Raw genomic sequence first — 23,271 nt, forward strand, 5'->3', positions numbered from 1 at the left:
ATACTTATTGCTTTGTACCTGTCATATACCTTGTGTACTCATCTTATTACATTTTATCATTTTTCTACTAATCAAATTCTTACATTTTGCACGTTTTATTACCTTTGTAAATTGCCGATAAGTCTTTTCAAGACAGTGGCAAAGTTAATTAGCGACACTTATGCGACTCTTCTACACACAAACATACTTCGTTTAACAGTTATTGGCAACATTGGGTGTTCAGTAAACATGTATTTCTACGAGAATCAGCCACTTCTTGGAAAATTAATATCAATTTCCGAATAAGGTATTGGAATCAATTTATAGTAATTATATTAATTTAATATAGATAATTGATCAATGAATTATAATTCACCCATGTAGCAGAGTGACTGTATAGTACACTCATTTCTGAGTACAAGGACACGGTATTAAAACTGTTTTGTTTTTTGTAACTGATACAGGTAAAATCACGAATACCGTATAAACTAGAATACATACTCTGTGACATATAACTGAGACGCAAACATTTCCTCAACTAAATAATCTCATTCCTTCTCATTTCGTTGGTAGTTGCTAATATCTTCCTACCGTAAAGGCGCCACCAGAAATAATTCTTCAAAATTTACTTTTTTTGTATTACCTTCTAATGAATTCAAGGCTCCTTTAATGCTATTGTCGCCTCCTCACCTAGTACGTTCTCATATATAATATGTCAGTGTGTTTTTAGGGCACATATAATATTACTGTAAACTTTCATGACACAAACTTCTACAGGTACTTCTTAGAAAAAGACCCGTCTACCTAAGATAGGTGGTTACTACAAATAAACGTCTTAGGTATTCCCCCCTATGGGTGAACGAAGCTGGTGACCTTTGCCAATGTGCTTAAGTACGGAGCAGGCATTTAAGCGACAAGAGAGAGTGAGCGTCAATGTAACGAATTGCGAGAAACATACATCAACTTGTGCTATGTGGTCATTATCGGGTAGTTTTACTTTTCAATTGGACACTTGTTAATGTAGTTAACAGTTCAGCGCCATGTGCGCCCTATGGAATCGACAAATGGTTCGCTGAACTGACAGCACCAGTTCCATCGGACGGACATATTTACTCTGTCTCCTTAATTTCTTAGGAGGCCGTTAGTCCTACAATATTAATAGCGGTAAAAAAAAAAAAAAAAAAAAAAAAAACGGCGCTCAACGTGAAAGTTTCTTGATAACTTATTTATTTATGTTCCTTATATATTACCCATCTTTTAGGTATTAAAGACCAGGCTGACAGTATAGTGGCCAGCATTTAGTAAATCTACGATTAGTAATAAGAAGTAGTTTATAAACACATGAGGTACTTCAGGTACCAAAGCTTCACAAAAATTAGATTTCTTGATTAACATCCTACGTGTTCTCCTTTCAAAATATAAAAGAAGAGTAATGATTGAAACTAAATAATCGTTTAATAGTCAGTGAAAGGAAAATGTCAAGAGAGAACGGGAAGATTGGCAGAAAATGATCAAATACGATATTTTCCACCACCTTACATTGAATTGAATTGAACCCAATAATTTCATACCAGAAGTGAGTTGTTTATTAATAGTCATGCGTGCCTCATGACTTCGAGAAAGAAATCAAGATAGAAATAACACGATTAATAAAACTGTCATTAGCATATGATCTGCCATAAAAAATGAGGGCGCCATAAACTCTATAACATTCAGATTACGTAGTCGGCATGAAGAAAATGATACGTTTTTAGGTAAAAAGGAAAAGTGTGTTCTTTAGATTAATTAGTTAGGCTCATTTTCACATTTTTATTCAAATTCTAGTACAGATTTAAAATATCTTTTATAATAGTAATTCACCCAAATTTATTATTATTATTATTATTTTGAAAGAATGATTTTCTTTACTTCTAGCAATATTAATATTTGGTTTCCCGTTCTTACGACTGTACATTCTAACAATAACCATCATGTCTGTTCTGAAATATTTCTTTATCAAAAACATTCTATATATGTATTACTGGGTGGACCACTTGAAACACCCTTATAATTTCCGAATTAATAGATAGAAATTTAAGTATACTATGACTGTTTTCCTCTGCGGGTCATTTTTCTGATTTGTTGATAGATATTAAATTAGCATGGTGAGTATCAACGTCATTGTCATACTTCGCTTCTGATTGGGTTCTCGTCTATTATTTCTTCTTCTATTCTAACACTCACTTGGTTGTGTATGTACAAATTTCGTATCAGTGTTCGATCCTTGTATTACGACACCTACATTTTAATAATTCCTATTGGCACTAGGCTCATTCGATGTCGAATCACCCAGGGAAAAAGCCGAAATGTCACCAGAGATTCAGATTTTAATGGAATTTCGTGTATTTCTTAACACTACTATGGTATGAAGACCTGTAAAATTTTTCTTCCGAAATCCTAGTTGTTTGTGAGAAATACAAGACCAAAGTTTCAGAATTTCAGGCATGCCGGTCGTTCTCGAGGCCATCTAATATTTCGTAGATCTTAATACCAAATTTCATATCTCAGTTTCTACAAAATGTATCGGTTGGAAATTTCTACCCGAAGTTTATATAAGTTTGTAGAGCTAATATTAATATTAACAATAATAATAACAATAACAATAACATCATCAAGATTGCTGTACAGTAAGAGTGAAAATGCACCCTTGCACTTCAAAATAGTTAATTTTTTGTGTAGATTTCTAATTTTACGTAATGTGCATTATCGCTGTCAGCCGCACCAATTACGTTGCCGCTGTTGTTTCTGTAAAATAAAATTAGTGGTTTTTTGAATGCTTGGGTTAGTAATTCTTTAGCCCTACAAGGCGAACGCGCCACCTTTTCAAGTCATCTGTAAAGTGTTATTGCCATTGGTGCAAGCAAAGTATTGGCACATCATTGCTCGATTCACTAACACAGGTCTCAAGTAATTACTAAGTATACGTGTTGTTTGTGTTGAAGGGTGTGGGGTTTAAGAGAAGGGGGATATCCAGGTTAGAAACATTCACTTTCGAAATTTTATAGTTTTTTTTTCTGTTTGCCGAACTATTAATATAATCAAAGTGAATTTAATGTAAAAATTGAATTAATTTTCCAAATCTACATTCCATTATCTTTCAAATAACGTAGAAATGAAGGCAATATGACAGTACGGAGGGGGGGGGGGTCAGTACCGCATTATTTTTCGATTGAGAAGACGTACTTTCATAAATGTAATTTATAAATAGGAACAACAGGACCAATACAAAGTATAGATCAAAACTCAATTTCGTACCTTTTATCATCAACATTTACGAGAGTTACATTTTAGTCTTCAAAACGAAATAAAGATAATGATTGAACTTTTCCACTGCATTAATTTGAAAATCTGTGACCAAAGAAATACGCAAAACTCCTTGTGCATGAAATCAATTTCTTACCTCAGCATATGCCAATCACAGTTATTGGATTTCACTATTTGAGACTGAGGGAACTTGCTACTTCGTTTAAGCAAAACGTAGCCTGTATTGTTCCTCCACAAACTGTATCTTCTTATCTGAGAACTAATATATTCTTCCAGTACCTTTAGTAAAGGGGGCGCACACAGAACAATTAATATTGGATATCAGAACATGACACACGTCGTCTGTTCCTGAAGAAGGCCAGTAAAAGGATGTAGCCGGTCCAAAAGGCTGCATAAGCTTGACTTAAACATCATTTTTCTTTTTTATCTTTACCTAACGCTAACCCAAAAACCAATGGTTATCGTAGACACATCCAAGATACGAATTAGTGATGATATCCGCGATGTTCATTCGAGAAGATGTCTTGTCTTCGCTAAAATGAAAAATGCAACTGAAATCTGGATCAACACTGATTAGCTTTGTCCCAATTGAGGTTTATCTTACAGGAGGAAACTGATGATATGATCGTGTTCCAGGATCGTGTTCCATTGTTTTTTGCACCAGAAAAATGATGTAGTTTTTTTGCGTGTATCTATAATTTTTTTTTTCAGCAAGCTGAAATTTATATGTTCAATGCGAGATCTACAGAAGGTAAAAACTTTTTCTGGCGTATTTAAAAAATCAGAATATCTTTGAAGGCTTTCTTTAGTAAGCAGACGTTTAGGTGTCCCATCAATACCATCACATGAGGATTTACCATGGCTTGTAGCAAAAAATGACCATGATGCACTTCAGGAAAAATCCTCATAATGGTAACACAAGTTCATGGAGTTTTTACAATTCTTGTATTGCGCAGCGCATCTATGACTAAAGTAATTTACATTTCTGACATATGGAAATTTCTCTTTCAGAGAACAAGTTATTTGTTTCTGAGTCTCATAAACAAATGCGGCATCATGTTCCAAGTCATCTGATATCACACACAAACTAGAAACAGTCAGCCTGTAGATCACGAAGATGTGTATATAGTACTGCTGGGTGTAGGGTACAGGAATCAATAGACCAGCGATACCCTTGAACTTTGTCTTGAATTATGTAGGAATAATTTTCACTGATGTCCTCCAGAACTTCGGCTGTCTCTGTCTCAAAATTTTTCATTCTGTCCTTTAAGGAATGTGACTGTGCTTTGAAAATAAATGAATGTGGCACAAGCTTTTCAAGCTTTCGAATCAAAATTGTCACATACTCGTCCAGTGTGAGAATACTTTTCACCAATTCTGTTCTGACCGTTGATACCCACTGGTAATATGCTACTTCCTCCCCAGGATCAAAATCCTCGAATATTGCAATCAGAAGTTGCTTCAAATTTTCACTGGAGGGATACTCGGTACAATGCCTCAGCATGCAATCCCTGATGTACACAGAACAAACAAGATAAGGGATCAAGTCTTGATATGTCTCTTCTATATGACATGCATGCAGTAGGAGAATAACGTGTTGTATTGTACACACGCACTCGGAATGTGTCCCAGCAGAACCTGCTAATACACACCATATAGAACGTAGCGTGCAAAATTGAGAAACTCCAATTTTAATGTTGGGATGTTGATATTTAAATGAGGAGTATAATTCTTTTAAATTCCCAAGTAATAATCGCTTTTGTATGTGTAGATTTTTTAAAAATATTAACTTTTTCCAGATAGAACTCTGGAATATTCATCATCAACGTAGAAATTCTTTACTATTTGAATTGTATCTTCACTCAACTGTTTTCCCTTTCTCAATTCAGAAATAGCTAAAATTCCTTTATTCTTCAAAACTTCCCTTGCTTGCCGGACGGCATATTCAGTCACATTAAATTCTTCGACAATCTGTTTCCTGCTCCAAGATTAAGCCATTAAGTTAACAGTTGTACTTTTTCTCTTCTAGTGATTTTACCTTGGAGTTTGGCCTTTATTAATTGAAGAAGTTTATCCATATCATGAGTCTTTTGTTTCACATCCTTTGAAATTTTACGAGAATCTTGTTTAGAGACAAGCTCTTTTCCCACGACTTTGCTTATTTTACTTTCAGAGCAGAACTTGCTGAGTCAAGCTTTCTTTTATCATATGCAGGCTTGCTGTGTGACGGATGAAATGGAATTTTAGAGGTGACTCCCCTAATGCTGTAAGTGAAACATTAAGATGCTCTACAGTTTTGTTTTTTTACGAGAGATGATTCTAAAACAGATACATCGTGTTCACTAAATCCGCCCACGCTTTTGCATTCAAAGAAAAGCCCAAGTTTTTTTTCTGCAATTACCGCATATCTTTTGTCCAGGAATAGCCTTAACAGAGTCAATGACTTTATTCATTTCATTAGCAAAATCAACACTTACTTTTCGCAAAGCCTTTGTGATTGTCTTTTGTGGCAATTAAATGGATCAAAATAACTTGTCTGATAATGTTCATACTTCTTCAAGTAATATGTTTTATGATGTTCACAAACACTAGTTAACAAATCAGAACTGATTCCACTCCTTTGGGATAACAATTCTTTCTCGGATGCACTAATAATACAATGCAATTTGACCACCCGTGCATAGCTGTTTTTGTGGCATTCACTTTTAGTTTCATACACTGCACTGTTCTAATTCACTTGGCGACATCGTTGTAGGCCAAATTATTACTTGACATGATGAAGAACACTGTCTTGCAGCAACCCCAATAAGTATTCAGTCTTAAGCACTCAACACGACTTAAACATCTCCACAAGAACACTGGTGAAACCGAAATGAACAAGTTATTGTACGGCCTCAATGCAGAATCAGGCGAGATTAGACATGTTCCTACTCGCATTGCTCAGACAAGATTTTTCACGTCAGCTTGGTAGTTCAAGACACAGCATGCATGTCCGCGTTAAGTAAACTATTTTTAATCCGTTACTAGTCCTGCATTAGATTTGATAGTTTATTATGCATCCTGTACATTTACAGCTAAAAGTTCTGAGACGAAGAAAACATTTACTCACTTCCCACAGTTGCAAATTCGGTTAATCTCACTTCGTCTCAAATACTGAAAGCTGCACAATAATTTTAAAAGTAACAGTGAGTTTAGAACTTCAGGTGGAAAAAGTATTTTATTCGGGTGTTCATAAAAGGAACATTTGTCCTTATGTACAGGATGTCTCAAAAGTCCCCTGACATAAGGTAACTCGGTTATTATCAGAGTTATAGCAAAATGTAAGGGGGAAAAATCGTCTCCAAATATAATGTTTTCAATCTAAAGTGAAGGAATTTTTTGAATTTAACTAGCTGTTTGGGCTCTACACTCTGTATGTACCCAATGTTAAATGAAAATGCAACATTGTCATTTACCTGGACCCACAAGATAAGTGAATGAAGTTACTGTCTTTTACGCTACAGTGTCGATGGCCAGCTCCCATTTAAAATATGACCCCTATTCACCATACTTTTACAAAATTGATCCACCTCCCCCAGCCCCTCTATTAATAATAATGTATTTTCTTTTAACATTGGGCGCATAAAGAGTACACAGACCAAACGGCTAGTCCGATTAAAAAAAAAAAATCCTTCACTTTAGATTGAAAACTCACATTTAGAAACTGTTTTTCCTCTTTCATTTTGTTGTAGCTATGATAATAACAGTTACCCTATGCCAGGGGTTTTTGATTGTGATTAAAGCTTGTACTTTTGTTTGTGCGGTTAGGGTAAGTTTGGTTGGCAGGACTTTTATCTCGCACTAGCATCGCCTTGATTATTATATAACCTTTATTTCTACTTTATTTGAAAGATAGTCGACTGTAGATTTGAAAAATTAATTCAATTTTAACATTAAATTCACTTTGATTATATTGGTAGTTCGGCAAACAGAAAAAAAACAATAAAATTTCGAGAATGAATGTTTCTAGCCTAGCTGGTTATCCTGGTTCTCTGAACTCCCACACATTTCAACACAAACAACATGTATACATAGAGATTACTTGAGACCTGTGTGAATGAATCGAGCAATAATGTGCCAATACCTTGCTTGCATCAATGGCAGTAACACTTTACACATCACACGAAAAGCTGGCGCGTTGGCCTTGAGGGTTAAACGAGAATTACTAACCGAAGCATTCAAAAAACCACTAATTTTATTTTACAGTCTTTCAGATCATACCTTAAATATCATTAAAAAAAAAAGAGGCAATGTAATTGGTGCGCCTGACAGCGATAATGCGCATTACGCAAAATTAGAAATTTACACAAAAGATAACTATTTTGAAGTGCAAGGGTGCATTTTTCACCCTTAATGTACAGCAATCTCGATGGTGTTTTTTAAATTAGCTCTACAGACTTACGTAAACCTCGGGTAGAAATTTTCCAAGCGATACATTGCTTAGATGCTGAGATATGAATTTTTGTATTAAGCTCTAAAAAATATTAGATGGCCTCGAGAACGACCGGGATGCCTGAAATTCTGAAATTTTTATGTCCTAATTCTGGCAAACTATTAAGATTTCGGAAGAAAAATTTTACAGGTCTTCATATCTTAGTAGTGTTAACAAGTATACGAAGTTTCATTAAAATCTGAATTGGTGGGTGACATGGCCTGGATGATTTGACGTGGATTGAGCCACTACCCAGTTCACCCGGTACAAAATTTCTTAAACCCGATAAACAAATCCTATACTCTTAAGTTCTTCGGTTCTTACTCTTAATATGCTAATACCTTCTTACGTATCCTATACTTGCTAAACGCGCAATAGTCCTCTTGAATTTCTGTTCAGTATTGAAGCATAAATTTTCTTTGCCGTAATTGTTAATAGTTCTATAGTCTTCACATCTTTCAAGTTTAAGATTTATTATCTAACGTTATTACTGTTGTGTTCAAGAAATTGTTTGGCCTCTCTCTGGCTTTCTATATTTCATTACAAAATTGAGAGATTTTTAAAATAAAATTAACCCTCACTGCGGTGGCTTAGCCGTAGAGCGCTTATTTCTGCAATATGGGGTCCTGGGTTCGATCCCAGCTCGCGCCAAGTAAACTTTGTGGTGGACAAACGCTGTGTGCGTGGGGTTTCTCGGGGTTGTTCCGTTTTCTCCCATTATTTTCATTCTACAATTTTTCCTTAACTTCTCATCATCGTCTCCTTTAGGCTAGCCGGCATAACCGTGGAACATAAAACAAAGTTGTTATTTTTTCTATTAATCCCAATCATACTCTTAATGAATGTAATAATATGTTTCTATCCTAGTTATTTTTCCATTCCTTATATCAAATAGAGCTTTTGTAAACTTAACCCAAAACATCTTCAACCCTTTACCCTGTCCTTATTTATTTTCCTCTTAGAATACACCGCCATTTCTTGCCGTAATTATTGGTGCTTTAACAGTAGTTCCCATTGTCTATTGGAAATTGATTTAGATTTTACTTACATTTCCCTTTATTTTCCAATTCTTCTATATCTTTACTTTTCTTTTTGTATAGCTCTTTCCTTAATTTTTCTTTCTAACCCTTCTTTAGTTTCCATTACGCTTTTACCTTTATCTGTAAAATTTTGTTTTCAACACTTCTTTCTTTATATTTTTTGCAGTTTTCCCTGTGCGGTGCCCTACCATTGCTTATGCATATTGATAGTAAATAAGTTAATATCCTTCCAGTGTCCGTCAGTGTCTCTCCTATCTTTTCCGGGTTTTTATAATTCTGTTCAAAATTTCGTACGAATCGATTTCTTCCTTATTCAGTTGAGTCTTTAATCATCTAACTTGTGGTTTCATTAAATACTTTACTACTACCTTTGTATTCTCTACATCATTTATTTTATCTGGTTTAATGTGTACGCAGTAAGATTAGTTTTTGCTTAAATTTAAGCGTCTATTTCCCTCTGCTTCCTCTTGTGCTATTAATTAAGTGCAGACTACATGTACCTTTGGGTTCAAATTTTCTCTATAATAATTGAAGTTTTAAAAGCACTTTTCTCTCTTTTATTTGATTTACATTGCCTCAGTTTGGGGGAGGGAAATTATATTGCTATGGTTCTTTTTAATATATACCATACACTTTCATTCTCCGATTTTTACTTTATTTATTTTTCTACTTTTAGTTTTATATATAGAACATAAAAACATAATATTTTATACAGTTAACATGATAGAGTGTTTTATGTTTACATATTTTGCCTGCATTTTTTGTTTCTTTTCGTATTTGTTTTTTATTACCAGTTCTTTACGCTGTATTTTACGCCACATTCCCATGCACGCATGACTTAAAACATAAAGAGAGAATAGTTATAGCTATTGTCATTTCAATACGAATTTGTAATTTCGGTTGAATTTCATAATTTGTTAGACTGTTTACTATTCTTTAGTTTTTTCTTCTTTTTGGTAGATCTTCTTTTCATAGTTAATTTTCTTTTCTTCCAGATTTCTACAATTTCTAGCATATTAACATTTCACTATTTTTTCTCACCAGGATAATTTCTTATCTTTTACGTAGTTGCTTACATTTCCGTAATATATGTTCCAGTATTTGTTTTTACAGTCACATACGTCATCCTCCCTGATGTTCAGTCTTTTCACGTCACTTCTAAAAGGCCTTGTGTTGTGGTCTATTTTAATAACTTATCATATTTCTTCTGTAATCAGTAGTTTAGTGCGTGTCTTAAGATCTAGTATTCGATTGGCCCTTCCATCGTTAATATCACTGTTCAACAACGAAAATGTAAATTGAACAAAATCAGCTAATTCTTATTGATTTTGTGGTGCTGATCACGAATTTGAAAGTTATTTTCGAATATTAACTCTACTTTTCGTTTTACAGGCATGTCTAATAATAACGCTATAAAAATAAATATATTCGCTTCGTTTGGGGTAAAATGTTACACTGATCCGGCAACACTGGAGAAACTATATGAACGCTTGGTTTCATTGTGTTCCTTATCTCAGTAGTGTTCTGCTATTGTTAGAAAAGACAGGTTTAGTGCAGTTATCAGCGTTTTGGTTGTGACGTTTGTGTAGTGCAGGTCATAAAAATACAACTACAAGTACGCAAAATACTGGTATTTCGAATGTATATTTTTAAATAGTTGTCGGAACTATTTCAAGTGACATTTTGAGGATTTCAATAAACAAAAATGCCGCGAAATTGTGTAAACAGTGCGGATAGCTTCTGCTACGTGTGTGGGGAAGTGACATTTTCCTCACAAAAGCAGACTCTAACACCACTAATAAGAAAAGCCTATCAATATTACTTTGGTTGTAAAATTGGAGACCAAGATAAATCTTGGGCACCCCATATTGTGTGTAACACTTGTGCCAGCAATTTAAGAAATTGGATTAATGGGAAGGGGCGCTCAATGCCTTTTGCAGTGCCCATGATTTGTAGGGAGCCAAGCGACCACATCAGAGACTGTTATTTTTGTATGGTTCCTTGCGTCAAGAAGGGAATTTCCACGAAGAAGAAGCGGGCCTTGATTTATCCTAACATTCCTTCTGCAATGGGCCCTGTTCCACATGGAGAAGGACTACCTGTTCCTGACCCACCTAAAGAATACAATCTTTTTTCTGATGATGATCAAGAAATTGAAGCTCCTGAATCAAGTACTTCGAAGGACCCTACGTTTGTTTTAGAAGAACCTCCATGTGAACCACGTAGACTTACTCAAGAGGAAGTAAGTGATCTAATCAGAGACTTGGATCTCTCGAAAAGCAAAGCCGAAATTTTAGCGTCACGCTTAAAGCAATGAAATTTATTGCAGGAAAAAGTAAATATTTCAGTGTATCGGAATAGGGAGAAGATGTTCACTTTATTTTTTACTATGGAAGACACACTTGTGGCATGTACAGATGTAAATGGTCTCATGAGGGCACTTAAAATTAATTACGAACCTAGGGAGTGGAAGCTCTTTATAGATTCGTCCAAGGTGAGTTTAAAGGTAGTGCTTCTACATATTGGAAAGGATCTTCCTTCAATTCCTGTAGGTTACGCAGTTCATATGAAGGAATCTTATGAAAACGTGAAACGTTTACTTCAAGCCATTAAATATTACGATTTTCAGTGGCTCATTTGTGGTGACCTTAAAGTAGTAGCACTGTTGCTAGGTATGCAGTTTGGGTATACAAAGTATTGTTGCTTTATATGTGAATGGGACAGTAGAGATCGTAGATCTCATTACCGTAAAAGTGATTGGAGTACCAGAGAAACTCTTCAGCCGGGAGTGAAAAATGTGCATCATGAACCACTGGTAGATCGTAACCGTATTGTGCTTCCCCCTCTACATATTAAATTAGGTCTTATGAAAAGTTTTGTTAAGAGCACGAACCAAGAGGATGAGGCCTATAAGTACAATTCCCTCGATTAAGTGATGCCAAAGTTAAAGGGGGTGTTTTCATAGGGCCAAAGATTAGGCAACTATTCAAAGATCACAAGTTCGACGAAATTTTCCAAGGTGAGGAGAAAGCTGCGTGGGAAAGCTTGAAGAGTGTTTGTTCACAGTTCTTGGGAAGACACCGAGCAACAAATTACAAACAACTGGTAGCAAAGTTGTTATTGTGCTACGAAAATCTTGGTTGCAATATGTCTCTGAAACTCCACTTTCTTCATTCACATCTAGACTTCATTCCCGAAGATTGTGGAGCAGTAAGTGACGAACATGGTGAGCGTTTCCATCAAGATATTGCAGCCATGGAGAAGAGATATGAGGGAAAGTGGAGTTCTAACATATTGGCCGACTACTGTTGGACTATTGTAAGGGATGCTCCAGATGTAACCTACGAAAGGCAAGCCAAGCGAAGACGCTCAAAATAAAATAAACAATCCTGTACAAGGGATCACTTGAAACTTTTGTCTACATTGCTTTGTAGTTCTTGCACAAAAAGGTATTTGTACATATTTTTCATGTTTTGATGTTAATACTGATTTTTATTACGGAATTGTTAATGTTTAACTTGACCACGGTTACTTTATTTTCTTTATCGCTGTGAAACTGGTATTTGCGCAATTTTGAAAAAGGAAATATAAGGGTATAGAAAGCTATAGGTTAGGGTACTTCTAAACTCCCCAGCTTATCACATCACAGTGAAATAGATAAAAAAAGTGAAATGTAGGTTTTTACTAGGATTTTGCTTAAATGTTCCATAAATATTAATACATTTGTATATATACAGCTACTGTTGTACAAGGGCGTTTTTTTTTCACAACCTGAGCTAAGAAAATTTTTCTATTATCATTTCCTTTCATATTATGCTTAAATGAATGTGAAAATCGCAATTTCAAAGAATTTACATACTTTCGGTCAAAATTTGTTGAACAGTGTATTTTGAGACATTGTGTCGATAATATTGATATTATTTTACCATTTCTAGTTAGTAAACCTCTTTGAAATTGCTGGAATTTTTGCTTCATTTTAACGTTAGTTAAGATGCGGTATGTCCATGTCCCTGGCCCAAATGTTATTATTAACATTAATGTTGTTTTGTTGTACAACGTGAGTTTGTTGGCTGATATTGTAAGATTTCGTTTTTCTTTTGTTAAAGATTTAAGTGGTGTTTTGTTTCCTCTTGTTGAAAGCTCATCTATGTGATTTTTTTAAAAATATAACTTCTCGTGTATCCATATTTTAGGTGTTCAAGTTCCTTTATTCTTTCTATTCGTGTGTTGTTTATTTTAATGATTTAATTTCTTTGTAATGTTTGTGTGATTATCATATATTTTGTGTTATTCGAGGATAGTTTTATCATTTTTGCACCACTAGCTTAGTATGTTTAGTATTTTGTTTCCTTTCTGTTTCAAAACTTCTTTCTTCACGACTCTACTTAGCTATTGCTGTGTCGTCTCTGTAGCTCACTACTTTTGTTTTCTTTGAGTTTGCCTCTAATATTTCAAGGCAGGGCTGATTATTATGTCCCGTATTATTGGTCCATGGATATCATTTTGTCACCTCCTTTTGTATGTGCAATCCTGTATTTTGAAATTGATCGTTGTGTTCTCGCAATGGTCGTGTATTAATTAGTATAATTTTCTATCTGCGTCCAAATCTTTTAATCTTTTGAATAGAGCAAGCTACCAAAGTTGTCAACGATATTATGATTTGATATTTTTCTTATTTTTCTGATTATACAGGATGAACGGTAACTATGTGGACAAACTTCAGCACGGGATTCTGGGCACCTGTGCAACAAAAGAAGTCTTTGAAACATAAACATATTCGAGCTGATCAATAGTTTGGAAGATACAGGACGCCGAAAGCATGGGAAAATTAATTTTAGAGCTTCATGGCTCCACTATCCTGAATGACAGAACTAAGGCGGCAAAGTCACGACAAAGAAACCGAACCTGCTCTATCCAAAAATGCCTATGCTGAAATCTTGACATTCGTGTGTAAGGGATTCTCCAAATTAAGTGAGGAGTCCAGGGAAATTGTCTGTCGAAATGTGGGCCTAGCTGCACGGTTCGAAGTTTGTACTAAAAATAAGCAATAATTTGTTGTCGAAAATGTAATATCGCCAATATTGTCGATATGTCGCAGGAGTGTACATTTGTTATGTGGGGTTCCATACCTACAATATTATGCAGGAGTTACAACAGGGAAGAATGTGCTCTTGAGTTACCATACATGAGAGGGGGAGACGGTTTCAATGAATAGAAGTAGCACATTATGTAAACAATTGAATACTAAGACATGGGACTTAGTCGTAACAAAGAGCCACGGTGGCTCAGTAGTAGAGCGTTCACCTCTGGTGCGTGGGGTCCCGGGTTCAAACCCTGCTCCCGCCAAGTGAACTTTGTGGTGGACAAACACCGTTTGCGTAAGTTTCCAATGGGTATTCTCGTTTCCTCCTATACTTCCTTCATTCCACCAGTTCATTCATCTTTCATCATCACCGTCTCCTTTAGCCTAGCTGGCATAACCGTGGGACGTAAAACTCAAAGATTTCATTTCGTTTCATTTTAGTCGTAACAAAGACTCATGTATGGTAACTCATAGGGACATTCTTCCCTGTTGTAACTCCTGCCTGATATTGCAGGTATGCAACCCTACATAGCAAATGTACACTCCTGCACCATATTGATAATTTTGGCGATACGATATTTCCGACAACAAATCATCGCTTACTGTTCGTATAACCTTCGAACCTTGCAACTTTAGACTCACATTTCGACAGACAATTTCGTTACCGTTACCGTTCACCCTGTATGTGTTCTTTCAAGCACTTATACTGTCTTGAGTGGTCATTCCTTTGCTAAACCCAGGTTGAAACTTGCAAGTTCCTATGTTTCTCTATTAGCTTGACCTAGTTACTCGTTCGAATATTTTTCCTACTATATTCAGCAAGCAAACAGATTGCTACGTTCTCTTAGCATAATAAGAAAATACTATTTTAAGCTCATAATATGGTAGGTATATATTTTACTTTTTTCATTTGATCCCATACAGTGTTCCAACCAGGTCAGTATTACTCAGTGTATTTTACTATCGTGTTCATGCTTTGTTTTCAGCACGCCCTCTTTCATTGGATGATGATTATGGACTTTGTCTCAGGGTCGTATTGACACACTCGTGTTTTGTGACCTGTTATACGTTGTCTAAAAGGTTCGGTTTACTCTCGACTTGTTCCAACATTTTAGGGGAAATATCAAGTCGGTTTTCATTTTGTTAGTCATCCAACAGTTTTGACACCAACTTGGCACTGATATTAGGCGTGTTCAAAATTTTACTGACAATTTCGTGCATCACTCTTTGGGCAGATTCAGTTCACAGAGTGCTCCAACCAGACTAGTAGGCCTTAGTATATTTTATTGTTATGTTGATGCCTTGCTTTTAGCACGCGCCTTTACTTGGTATGATGGTTATGAACTTTGTCTCCAGTAAGTTTTTGAGAGGCTAAATTACGGTTTTCATCTTTTGTACGGTAGTTCCTGCTAAGGTACTCGGTAGAATGTTATTCTAAAGCACATACGCGTGATACACTAGAGAATAACTTCCGTTAATAGCACGACGCTTAGTAAAACTAGAAGTCGTAGAAGAGAAAACGAAAAAAAATGATATAACTATATAATACTGACATGTAATTGAAACTTACGTTAGCTTCGTGGTGAGTTTTACAGAGGATATGTAACACTTACTACTCTTTTCAGTTCTTTAAATTTTACAGAAAATTATTTTTAAATATAAAATTCTGTTACGTGCATCTGAACATTTCGTGGTATTTATGATTAAAATCTCCATACATTAGTTAGCCAGTAAATATTTTCAGGTCACGGGAATATCAATATTCAGATGTTATTTGTTTTTTACAGGGTAGTCAACACGATTATCTTTGATTACAAAGGAGTAATAATGGCGGCAAAAAGCAGAGCATCATTACGCACACCAAAGAAGAAGCTGTTTACTGACTTCATTACAATAAAAAGTGAAAAAGAGTTTGAAAGTTTCGTAGCTGAAGACTCTCATGCCATTCAAAAATACGGAATAAGTGAAGATTGTAATTTCACTTCAGAGACAAGTTTGCCATTGGATGCCGATGTCTCCTTCTCATTGAGTGTGAATGACTCTTTGCAGTTGGGTACTGGCATTTCTTCATTATTGGGTAGCAATATTTCTTTCGCATTGAGTGCTGATGATTCTTTGCCATCGAATGCCGATAGTATTTCGGCATTGGATTCTAATGTCTCTTTACAGTTGGATTCCCATATCCCTTCGCCATTAGGGGACAATATTTCTTCGCCATTGAGTGCCAGTGACGCTTTGCAGTTCGGTGCTGATGAATCTAGCGGGTAAGTTATATTTTAGAGTTGTACGCTTTATTTATAAAACAATAGGTGGGGTTAATTCAATGTGTACGGTGTGTACATTTCATTATACTTGTATTAGTAGCTGAATTAACATTTAAATTATCTATTGAGAAATGCGGTTCTACAATCGAATGAACGCTGCGTAAATTTAACAATAATAGGTAGTGCTGTATGTGCCTTTCTGTCAAACTAGAATTTGGAGAATAGAATGTTTTACATTGTTTAATATACAGTTAGAAAATATCTACTGTCTTGTTGAAACATTCAAAGCTAAAGAAAATATATGTACAAATTTGCCACAGATGTAATCAAATAATAAATCAAGTACACAACAGAATTTGTGTTGTATATACGTATACCAGAGCCACCAAACTGATCAGTTGCGCTCAGTGGTGTTATTCTAATTTTTTTAACAACTGGTTGTCAATGTACCAGTTATAAACAAACCATACATGGTAGAGAAAAGCAAAATTCTTACTGGATATTACAATTAACAAGTAGCCACCTACATATCATCCTAATACAAAGTGATGTGACGAAATTAGGTAGCATTACGAATATCTTATAAAAAATATCCAAGACAGATAGTTGTCAAAAAATATTGGGAAGATCTTAATCCAGTAATGGATTGATAATTGTTCATAATGGTATGTATTTCGGATATAAATAACTCTCACCTCTACATTCATGCTATTCAGTTGTGATTCTTTATATCTGAGCATTTCATTTTTAGAAATAAACGCTTAACTGTGCATAACAGAGTACTGTTCCTGCGCATAACTAGGTAAAATTTATTATGTCTGGGTGTAACGAATGGTTCTGCGAACTCGAAATTCTTTAACAACCGGTTCTAGCGAACCGGATGAACAGCACCAATGGTTACGATCCAATATGACTGTAAGTTTAGTATTAATGCCTTTGGTGAAGGATTTCCAGTAGTTTCTATATGATGATGTTTCGTTTAACGTCGGGTCAGAACGGGAAAAACTTCAAATCATTTGATCCTTGGTTCCATATTGAGTTTGTTTTGTAACTTAATCTTCTTAATACAGGAAATAATATTAGTCTTTTTCTATCGATTGGGTGTCACATTCCATATCGTGTGCATTGATAAAGACTTGTAACAAGAACATATAATTTCAGCGTAAAACAAGCTTTTCGCTTACATATCAATATTTTTACCTTATTTTGTTTGTAACTCTGGCAATTTGAAATTCTCTAATCCCACGTACCTGTTACATTGTACTGCTTTTTGCGTTTAAGACACCCAAGCCTATCTTTATATCCGAATTCTTAATAATCCTACCATTGCAGGGCCAGGTATTCTATTTACTCGGAGCGGAAAACGTATGCCATCACAAGTTGATTATCAACTGAAGTTTTCGTGTGATATATAAAAAATCCTCTTTCTCAATTTATCTCCTCGTTCAGAACGAACGAGAACACAGATTTTTTTTATATGTCTATCAATTGTGTGTTTCGATTAAGCCGCGTGTAACATTCATTTCTTTGTTCTTATCATCTGCGAGTAATATCATAAAGAATTACATTGGTCGACGCCTATTCTTTTGTTATTGTTATTATTATTTTTATTTTTTTTCGATGATTTATGATCAGAACTTTCTTAATCGAAACTTCCTTTCTCACTCTTTATTCTCGTTTCCCACTGTTTTACATAACAGCTTATATTTCGGCGAATTTATTTCTATTGAGTGTCTGCGAAAAATATCAATTCGTAGCATCTTTTCTTTTAGATCTACTTTGACCTATCATGTTTTCTGGTATATTATTGGATCCCAGTATCCGATTTAACTAATGCCACCCAAGATTAAATAGAGATATTTACCTTCTTGTAACCCAAGATCCTAAGTACGTGGTTTATTAACGGAAAACGGTCTAAACGAAACAGATATTAAATTTAGCGTATATTTTGATCATCACATTTTAAATTTGACCCCTTAATTTTTTGTTCATATCTTCGTTATTCTTTTTATATCAGTTCATAGTTTTGTAAGTCTTTTATGGCCATCAGTTTTATATATAGTAATATTGTGAAAATGAAAGAGCTTACGTTATAAACTTTGGTAATTTGTTTCAGAATCTTTGGAAAGGAGTTAGAGAATAATGTTAGAGACTATCAAAAATCCATTATGACAGTGCCAGCAATCCACAGGGCGAGAAAAGGAAGAAAAAGTGTAATGGGGAAAGTTGCGTCAAATCTCTTTATGTGCAACGAGTGCGACAAAACATTTAAAAGTAGTTCTAGTTTACAGCGTCACAGAAGAACACACACAGGAGAGAGGCCATACAAATGTGAACTGTGCTCATCAAGGTTTGTACAGAAAAGCCAGTTAACTAATCACATGCGTATGCACTTCAACATAAAACCCTTTGAATGTTCAGAGTGTGGTGCCAGCTTCCGCCGCAAGGAAAACTTAGATCATCACATTGTTAAGCATACGGGCGTGATACCTTATGAATGTAATGATTGTGGAGCAAAATTTATACGTAGAATGTATCTGCGAGAGCACGTTCGCAATCACTTGGGCAACAAACCTTATGTTTGTGAGGTATGTGGAAAAAGGTTTGTACAAATAAGTAATTTAGACACTCATTTAAAAATGGCGGAGAAATATGGTACTCATTCTTTAACGAACTTCCACCGACGGGAAAGGAAACGTACTAGTGCAATGACCTGTGACTCTTGCGGACGAAAGTTCAACGAAAGGTGTCATTTGATTTCTCATCTTCGCATTCATACAAAGGAACGTCCTTTTCAGTGCCAGGAATGTGGCAAATCATTTAAACAATTTGCCCATTTGAGTACTCACTTAAGACTTCATAGTGGAGAACTTCCATTTAAGTGTGCAGAGTGTGGGAAAGCCTACAACCTCAAATCACATTTAATATATCATATGCGAAAACCATGTAGTACGCACTTAGATTTTGTGTGTTTTCAGTGCGGAATGAAGTGTTTCAATACAAGTGATCTACTTAAACATGCAGTCAGAGTACACAAGGAATTATCATCGGTATTGTCAAGAATATGGAAAAGCGTATTCAAGTAGTTTTTATATCTGAAGATGAATATGGCAATAGTTGGATAATTATTATTATGAAGGGTCGTAACCAGTTTATCCAATTGTTTCTTTTGTTTGTATCTACAGATTGTTTGGGGTGGAGTAGAGGTGTCATTAATGTGTGGTGTACTTTCTTGTACTTTTTAATTAATTCTGTTTGTTAAACCGTTTTTATTTTTTATAATTATTTAAATTGGTTAAATTTAGAGTGTATATTAAAGTATTAATACTATTGATATTCAAAGCGGTGATTATCAACTAATAGTAAATTCAGAAATACACCACTGAAAATCTCATGAATGAAAAAGCTTATATAATTTTTATACGAAATAGAAGCTTTATCATTCTTGGTGGCGAATGTTGAAAACATAAACTCACTTTAGAGTATTTAACATTTTGAAAATTATAAAAGTGTGGTTAGTATATGTGACTACTTCTATGGCCACAGGAAGTCTAGTACATATTTGCTGATACGAGTGATCTACAGTTACTTGCTGTTCTGTCAAAAAAAAATTTTTTTGAATCACTAAATTAAAGAGAGATTTATTATCAGGTCGCAATGCTTTTCACTATTTCTGACAATGTTCAAATCTGAAGATTTTATTTTTATGTTCCAGTTGCCGATTAACGACATTTTTCTCGATTATAGTTGTACAAGTAAGGTGTCAGGAAGAAACCGATGCTTGTTATTTATACTATTATTAGGTTTCCCTTTACATAGTGGAACTATTAGTGTGGTGTTTATCAGATATATGGAAACAAGCTAGAACATCACTTTTACATGTTTATATTACGTAATGTTATATTTTGTTTAAATATTGCATACGAAAAAAAGTGATGTGATTTTGAGTAAAGCAAAAATTCCCTATCTGCTACAGTTTGTAAATATATAGGTACTCTCAGATTCCTGAAAATACCTTGTAAGAGAGACTAAGAAGATTTATGTGGCTTTGGATTACATTTGCCCCTATCAGCAACTTTAACGCAACGATTGGAATCATAGAGTTCGTGAGCAATTTTGTTCGTCATCCAGCACTTTTGGCACCAACTTCGCATAAATGTTTTGCACGTTCAAATTTTCACTAACACTTTCGTGCACCATTCTTTGGGTAAATTCAATTCTTTGTCTATTGTTCTCATACTCAAGAGGAACCTCTGTCCAAGAGTTACTTCACTGATGAAATTTTAGTTCACGCAACTCCTCAAAAGGCGTCCAGATTGTTCGTCTTCCGCCACGTTCTCACGTCCATTCTTGACATCTCCATGCCAACGAAAAACCTGGGGGTTCTTAACAGAGCTTGGTTCTGCTAAGCTTCCTTAATCATGACGAAACAAGTTCTCCAAGCATGAAGAAAAATTTAATGACATATTGTTGTTTAAGCAAACGTTGCATTTTCAGCTTCCAAAAATCTCGACGTCTTTTTAAAAATGGTTCGCACGATAAGGAATCACTCTACCAGAGCTCGCAAGCACTGATGCGAATAGCATTGGTTACCTAAGACCAATCACTACAACTTTTGTTCGTGGTGGACACGCTGTTGACTGCTGGGGCACCGTGAAGTGAGCAGTCTCATTACTAGCCGCACAAACCCATAGGTCGTTCGGGAATGCTTTAGGCCCAGAGATGTTGAACTTCATCCTAATGTTCCCCAAACCATTCTGCAAACAGCTCTAGCCATTTTAATGGACAGATTATCATACTGCAATGTCACGTTATTGCTGGAGCCATACCTGGACCACACGATGGCCTAAAATGGTGATAAGCACGTGGAGTAGCGTGACCGGTAAGCATGAGCATAAGACCCAGTGAAGACCATAATATTGCTTATCTATGCTCTTTCAGCGTCAGCCACACTTGTACACGGCCCATAATTTAAGATATGGTGAACGGTGACTCATCCGAACATATCATACACATCAAGTTGTAAGCATGCTGCATGTTTGTGACAAATTACCTTCATGCTAGAGCGTAATGGTCCGTTAGGGGTTTCGTTCGCGCTGTCAAATTCCGTGTGTCTGTATCATGTAACTCACGGCGGACTGTGGCTGTGGACACAGGTTAAGAGAGGTGCTCCATCTCTTGAACTGCATTCACACGATTGTTCTAAGCCAACAGGCTGCTTTTGTTCTTAGCGGAATCTGTCACTGAGGGTCTTCTTTTTGCCGATATGGTTCCACTGCGAGTTTTCTTCTCCGTTATCACCTCGGACATTGCCCTCCTCGCCATACACCCAACACCATTTTCGTCATGCGCACACCACATCACCTACCTTACACGATATCTATCCACTCAATTCGCTGCATACTAATATTCTACTCTTTTTGACATTGTAGGAAATTTGCTCTAACACACCGCCGCCTGACCGCTACAAACCCAACATATAAGTTTGAAACTAGGCATTTCCATTAAATTTATATGGAGAGACTGTAGCTTAGCGGTTACGGCATTGGACTCAAGTCCAAGTGGCCCCAGATTCAATTCCCGCCCGTTGCGTCCAAATTTTCGACGTCCAGCCAGTGTTGTGAAGCAAACTGGGGAGTCACTTGAATGAAAGACGTTAGGTCTAGATAGCTCCGGATATGTCGGTTAGTCACAGGACGACGCAGCGCGCTCGTCAGAAGGCTGGAAGTACTTCAGCTGGTCGATAACAGATGGCGTTGGAGCGGCTTATTTCCTCAAATGGGTTGTTACGTCAAGTAGTTAGATTGGTTTCATATATATAAGAGAAGTTAGAATAAATTAAATATTTAGAGCTTTATTCTATAATTGTATGGTTACGTGCTTCTAACTAGAAATATACAATGGGCTTCGTATATAATTTAAATTTATCATTACTCAAAGATAAGTTGATACGAATTCATGTTTTAGCAAGATTTTACGATGAGAATTATATATAGTTCTGAAAATGTTATTGAATAATAGAATGCCATCACCACTAATTATCAGTAGTTAATTTCCTCATAAATATAAACATAATTATGTTGCAGAAACATGAGTTATTAGGCTATTTTAATATTTTTGTTAGTCTGTTTATTATAATATACAAATGTGAATAGAAGTGTTTCTGGTTTGGTATTTTCGAAGCTACTCTGACCTGAATGTAGTTGCCACAGCGAAGAAAGGTTTTCAGTAGACAAGCATGATATTTTATTAGAAGGGATCTGGTAGAAAATGTTCGTTTTAATTAGGCAATGCAATTCAACCGAAGTGATTGAATAATTTGTACAAAAAGCACAAGAAGTGAGGTAAACATTAAGTCACTGGAACCTTCTGAAAATGATGTCACAACATATCTATCTAAATCTCCATTGATTGCTAAAAATTAGAAGTTTTATTTATGTGTAATAAAATAAAAGTGGCCACAAAACAATTTATTTGCATACTAAATAGCCTTTCAGCATCTTAGACGACTAAAGATGTGGTTCAGATTACTGCCTGTTCGCAGTACATCAAGATATTCTGACTGATTAAAAACAAAATGTTTTAAGTGTTTGTCACATGTAACTGAACTTCTTTTAACAAATTTTAAAAAATGGAGAGGCAACATTTAAATTTTGTTGTGGAGTAACTTATATATATATATAAGAAAACATTGACCAACAATATTTAAGTAAAGGAAACTAAAATATTACCATTTTACGTTTTATTTATTGTTATTTTTATAAACGAATATAAATAGATAAACACGAAAATAATTTCATAGCTCGTATGCGATATATGTACTAATACACGTAAATAAAGCACTTGATTATTATTTTCTTTTACTAATTTTACACTTTTTGCTTAAGAATCATAATAATCATCATCATCATTTGGGGGAAAATAGAGGATAATAGCTTTATATAGTAAATATTTTTAAAGTGAACGATAATTCCATATTTAGAATGCTGGCGTACTACCACATACGTCAGTTGCTTTATTCAACGATTATGACGTGGTAATAACTATTCGTGCGTAGGTACTTTATACATAACTTCACTACTAAGCTATGTTCCATTAAGTCTAATGTCTGTAGGAACTTTACTCTGTGCC

At 35.3% G+C, this 23,271-nt stretch overlaps 1 protein-coding gene across 1 annotated transcript; it reads left to right on the forward strand.

Moving 5' to 3' along the window:
- The first annotated feature begins 216 nt into the window (after nucleotides 1–216).
- On the forward strand, nucleotides 217–22,779 carry LOC145691085 (uncharacterized). The gene is made up of 3 exons (XM_081766760.1): nucleotides 217–286; nucleotides 15,664–16,140; nucleotides 18,257–22,779. Exons 2-3 carry the CDS (start codon nucleotides 15,704–15,706, stop codon nucleotides 19,224–19,226), a joined length of 1,407 nt encoding a protein of 468 aa, XP_081622886.1. The 5' UTR covers nucleotides 217–286; nucleotides 15,664–15,703; the 3' UTR covers nucleotides 19,227–22,779.
- The last annotated feature ends 492 nt before the right edge of the window (nucleotides 22,780–23,271 follow it).

The sequence above is a fragment of the Thermobia domestica genome, chromosome 7 (genome assembly GCF_964235325.1).
Source record: "Thermobia domestica chromosome 7, izTheDome1.hap1.1, whole genome shotgun sequence".
NCBI lineage: Eukaryota > Metazoa > Arthropoda > Insecta > Zygentoma > Lepismatidae > Thermobia > Thermobia domestica.

What these genes read in the sequence shown, in the direction of transcription:
- LOC145691085 (XM_081766760.1), top strand. Translation starts at nt 15,704, where the DNA reads ATGGCGGCAAAAAGCAGAGCATCATTACGCACACCAAAGAAGAAGCTG. An exon ending in GGTGCTGATGAATCTAGCGG is followed by an intron (nt 16,141 to 18,256) that starts GTAAGTTATATT and finishes AATTTGTTTCAG; the next exon opens with AATCTTTGGAAAGGAGTTAG.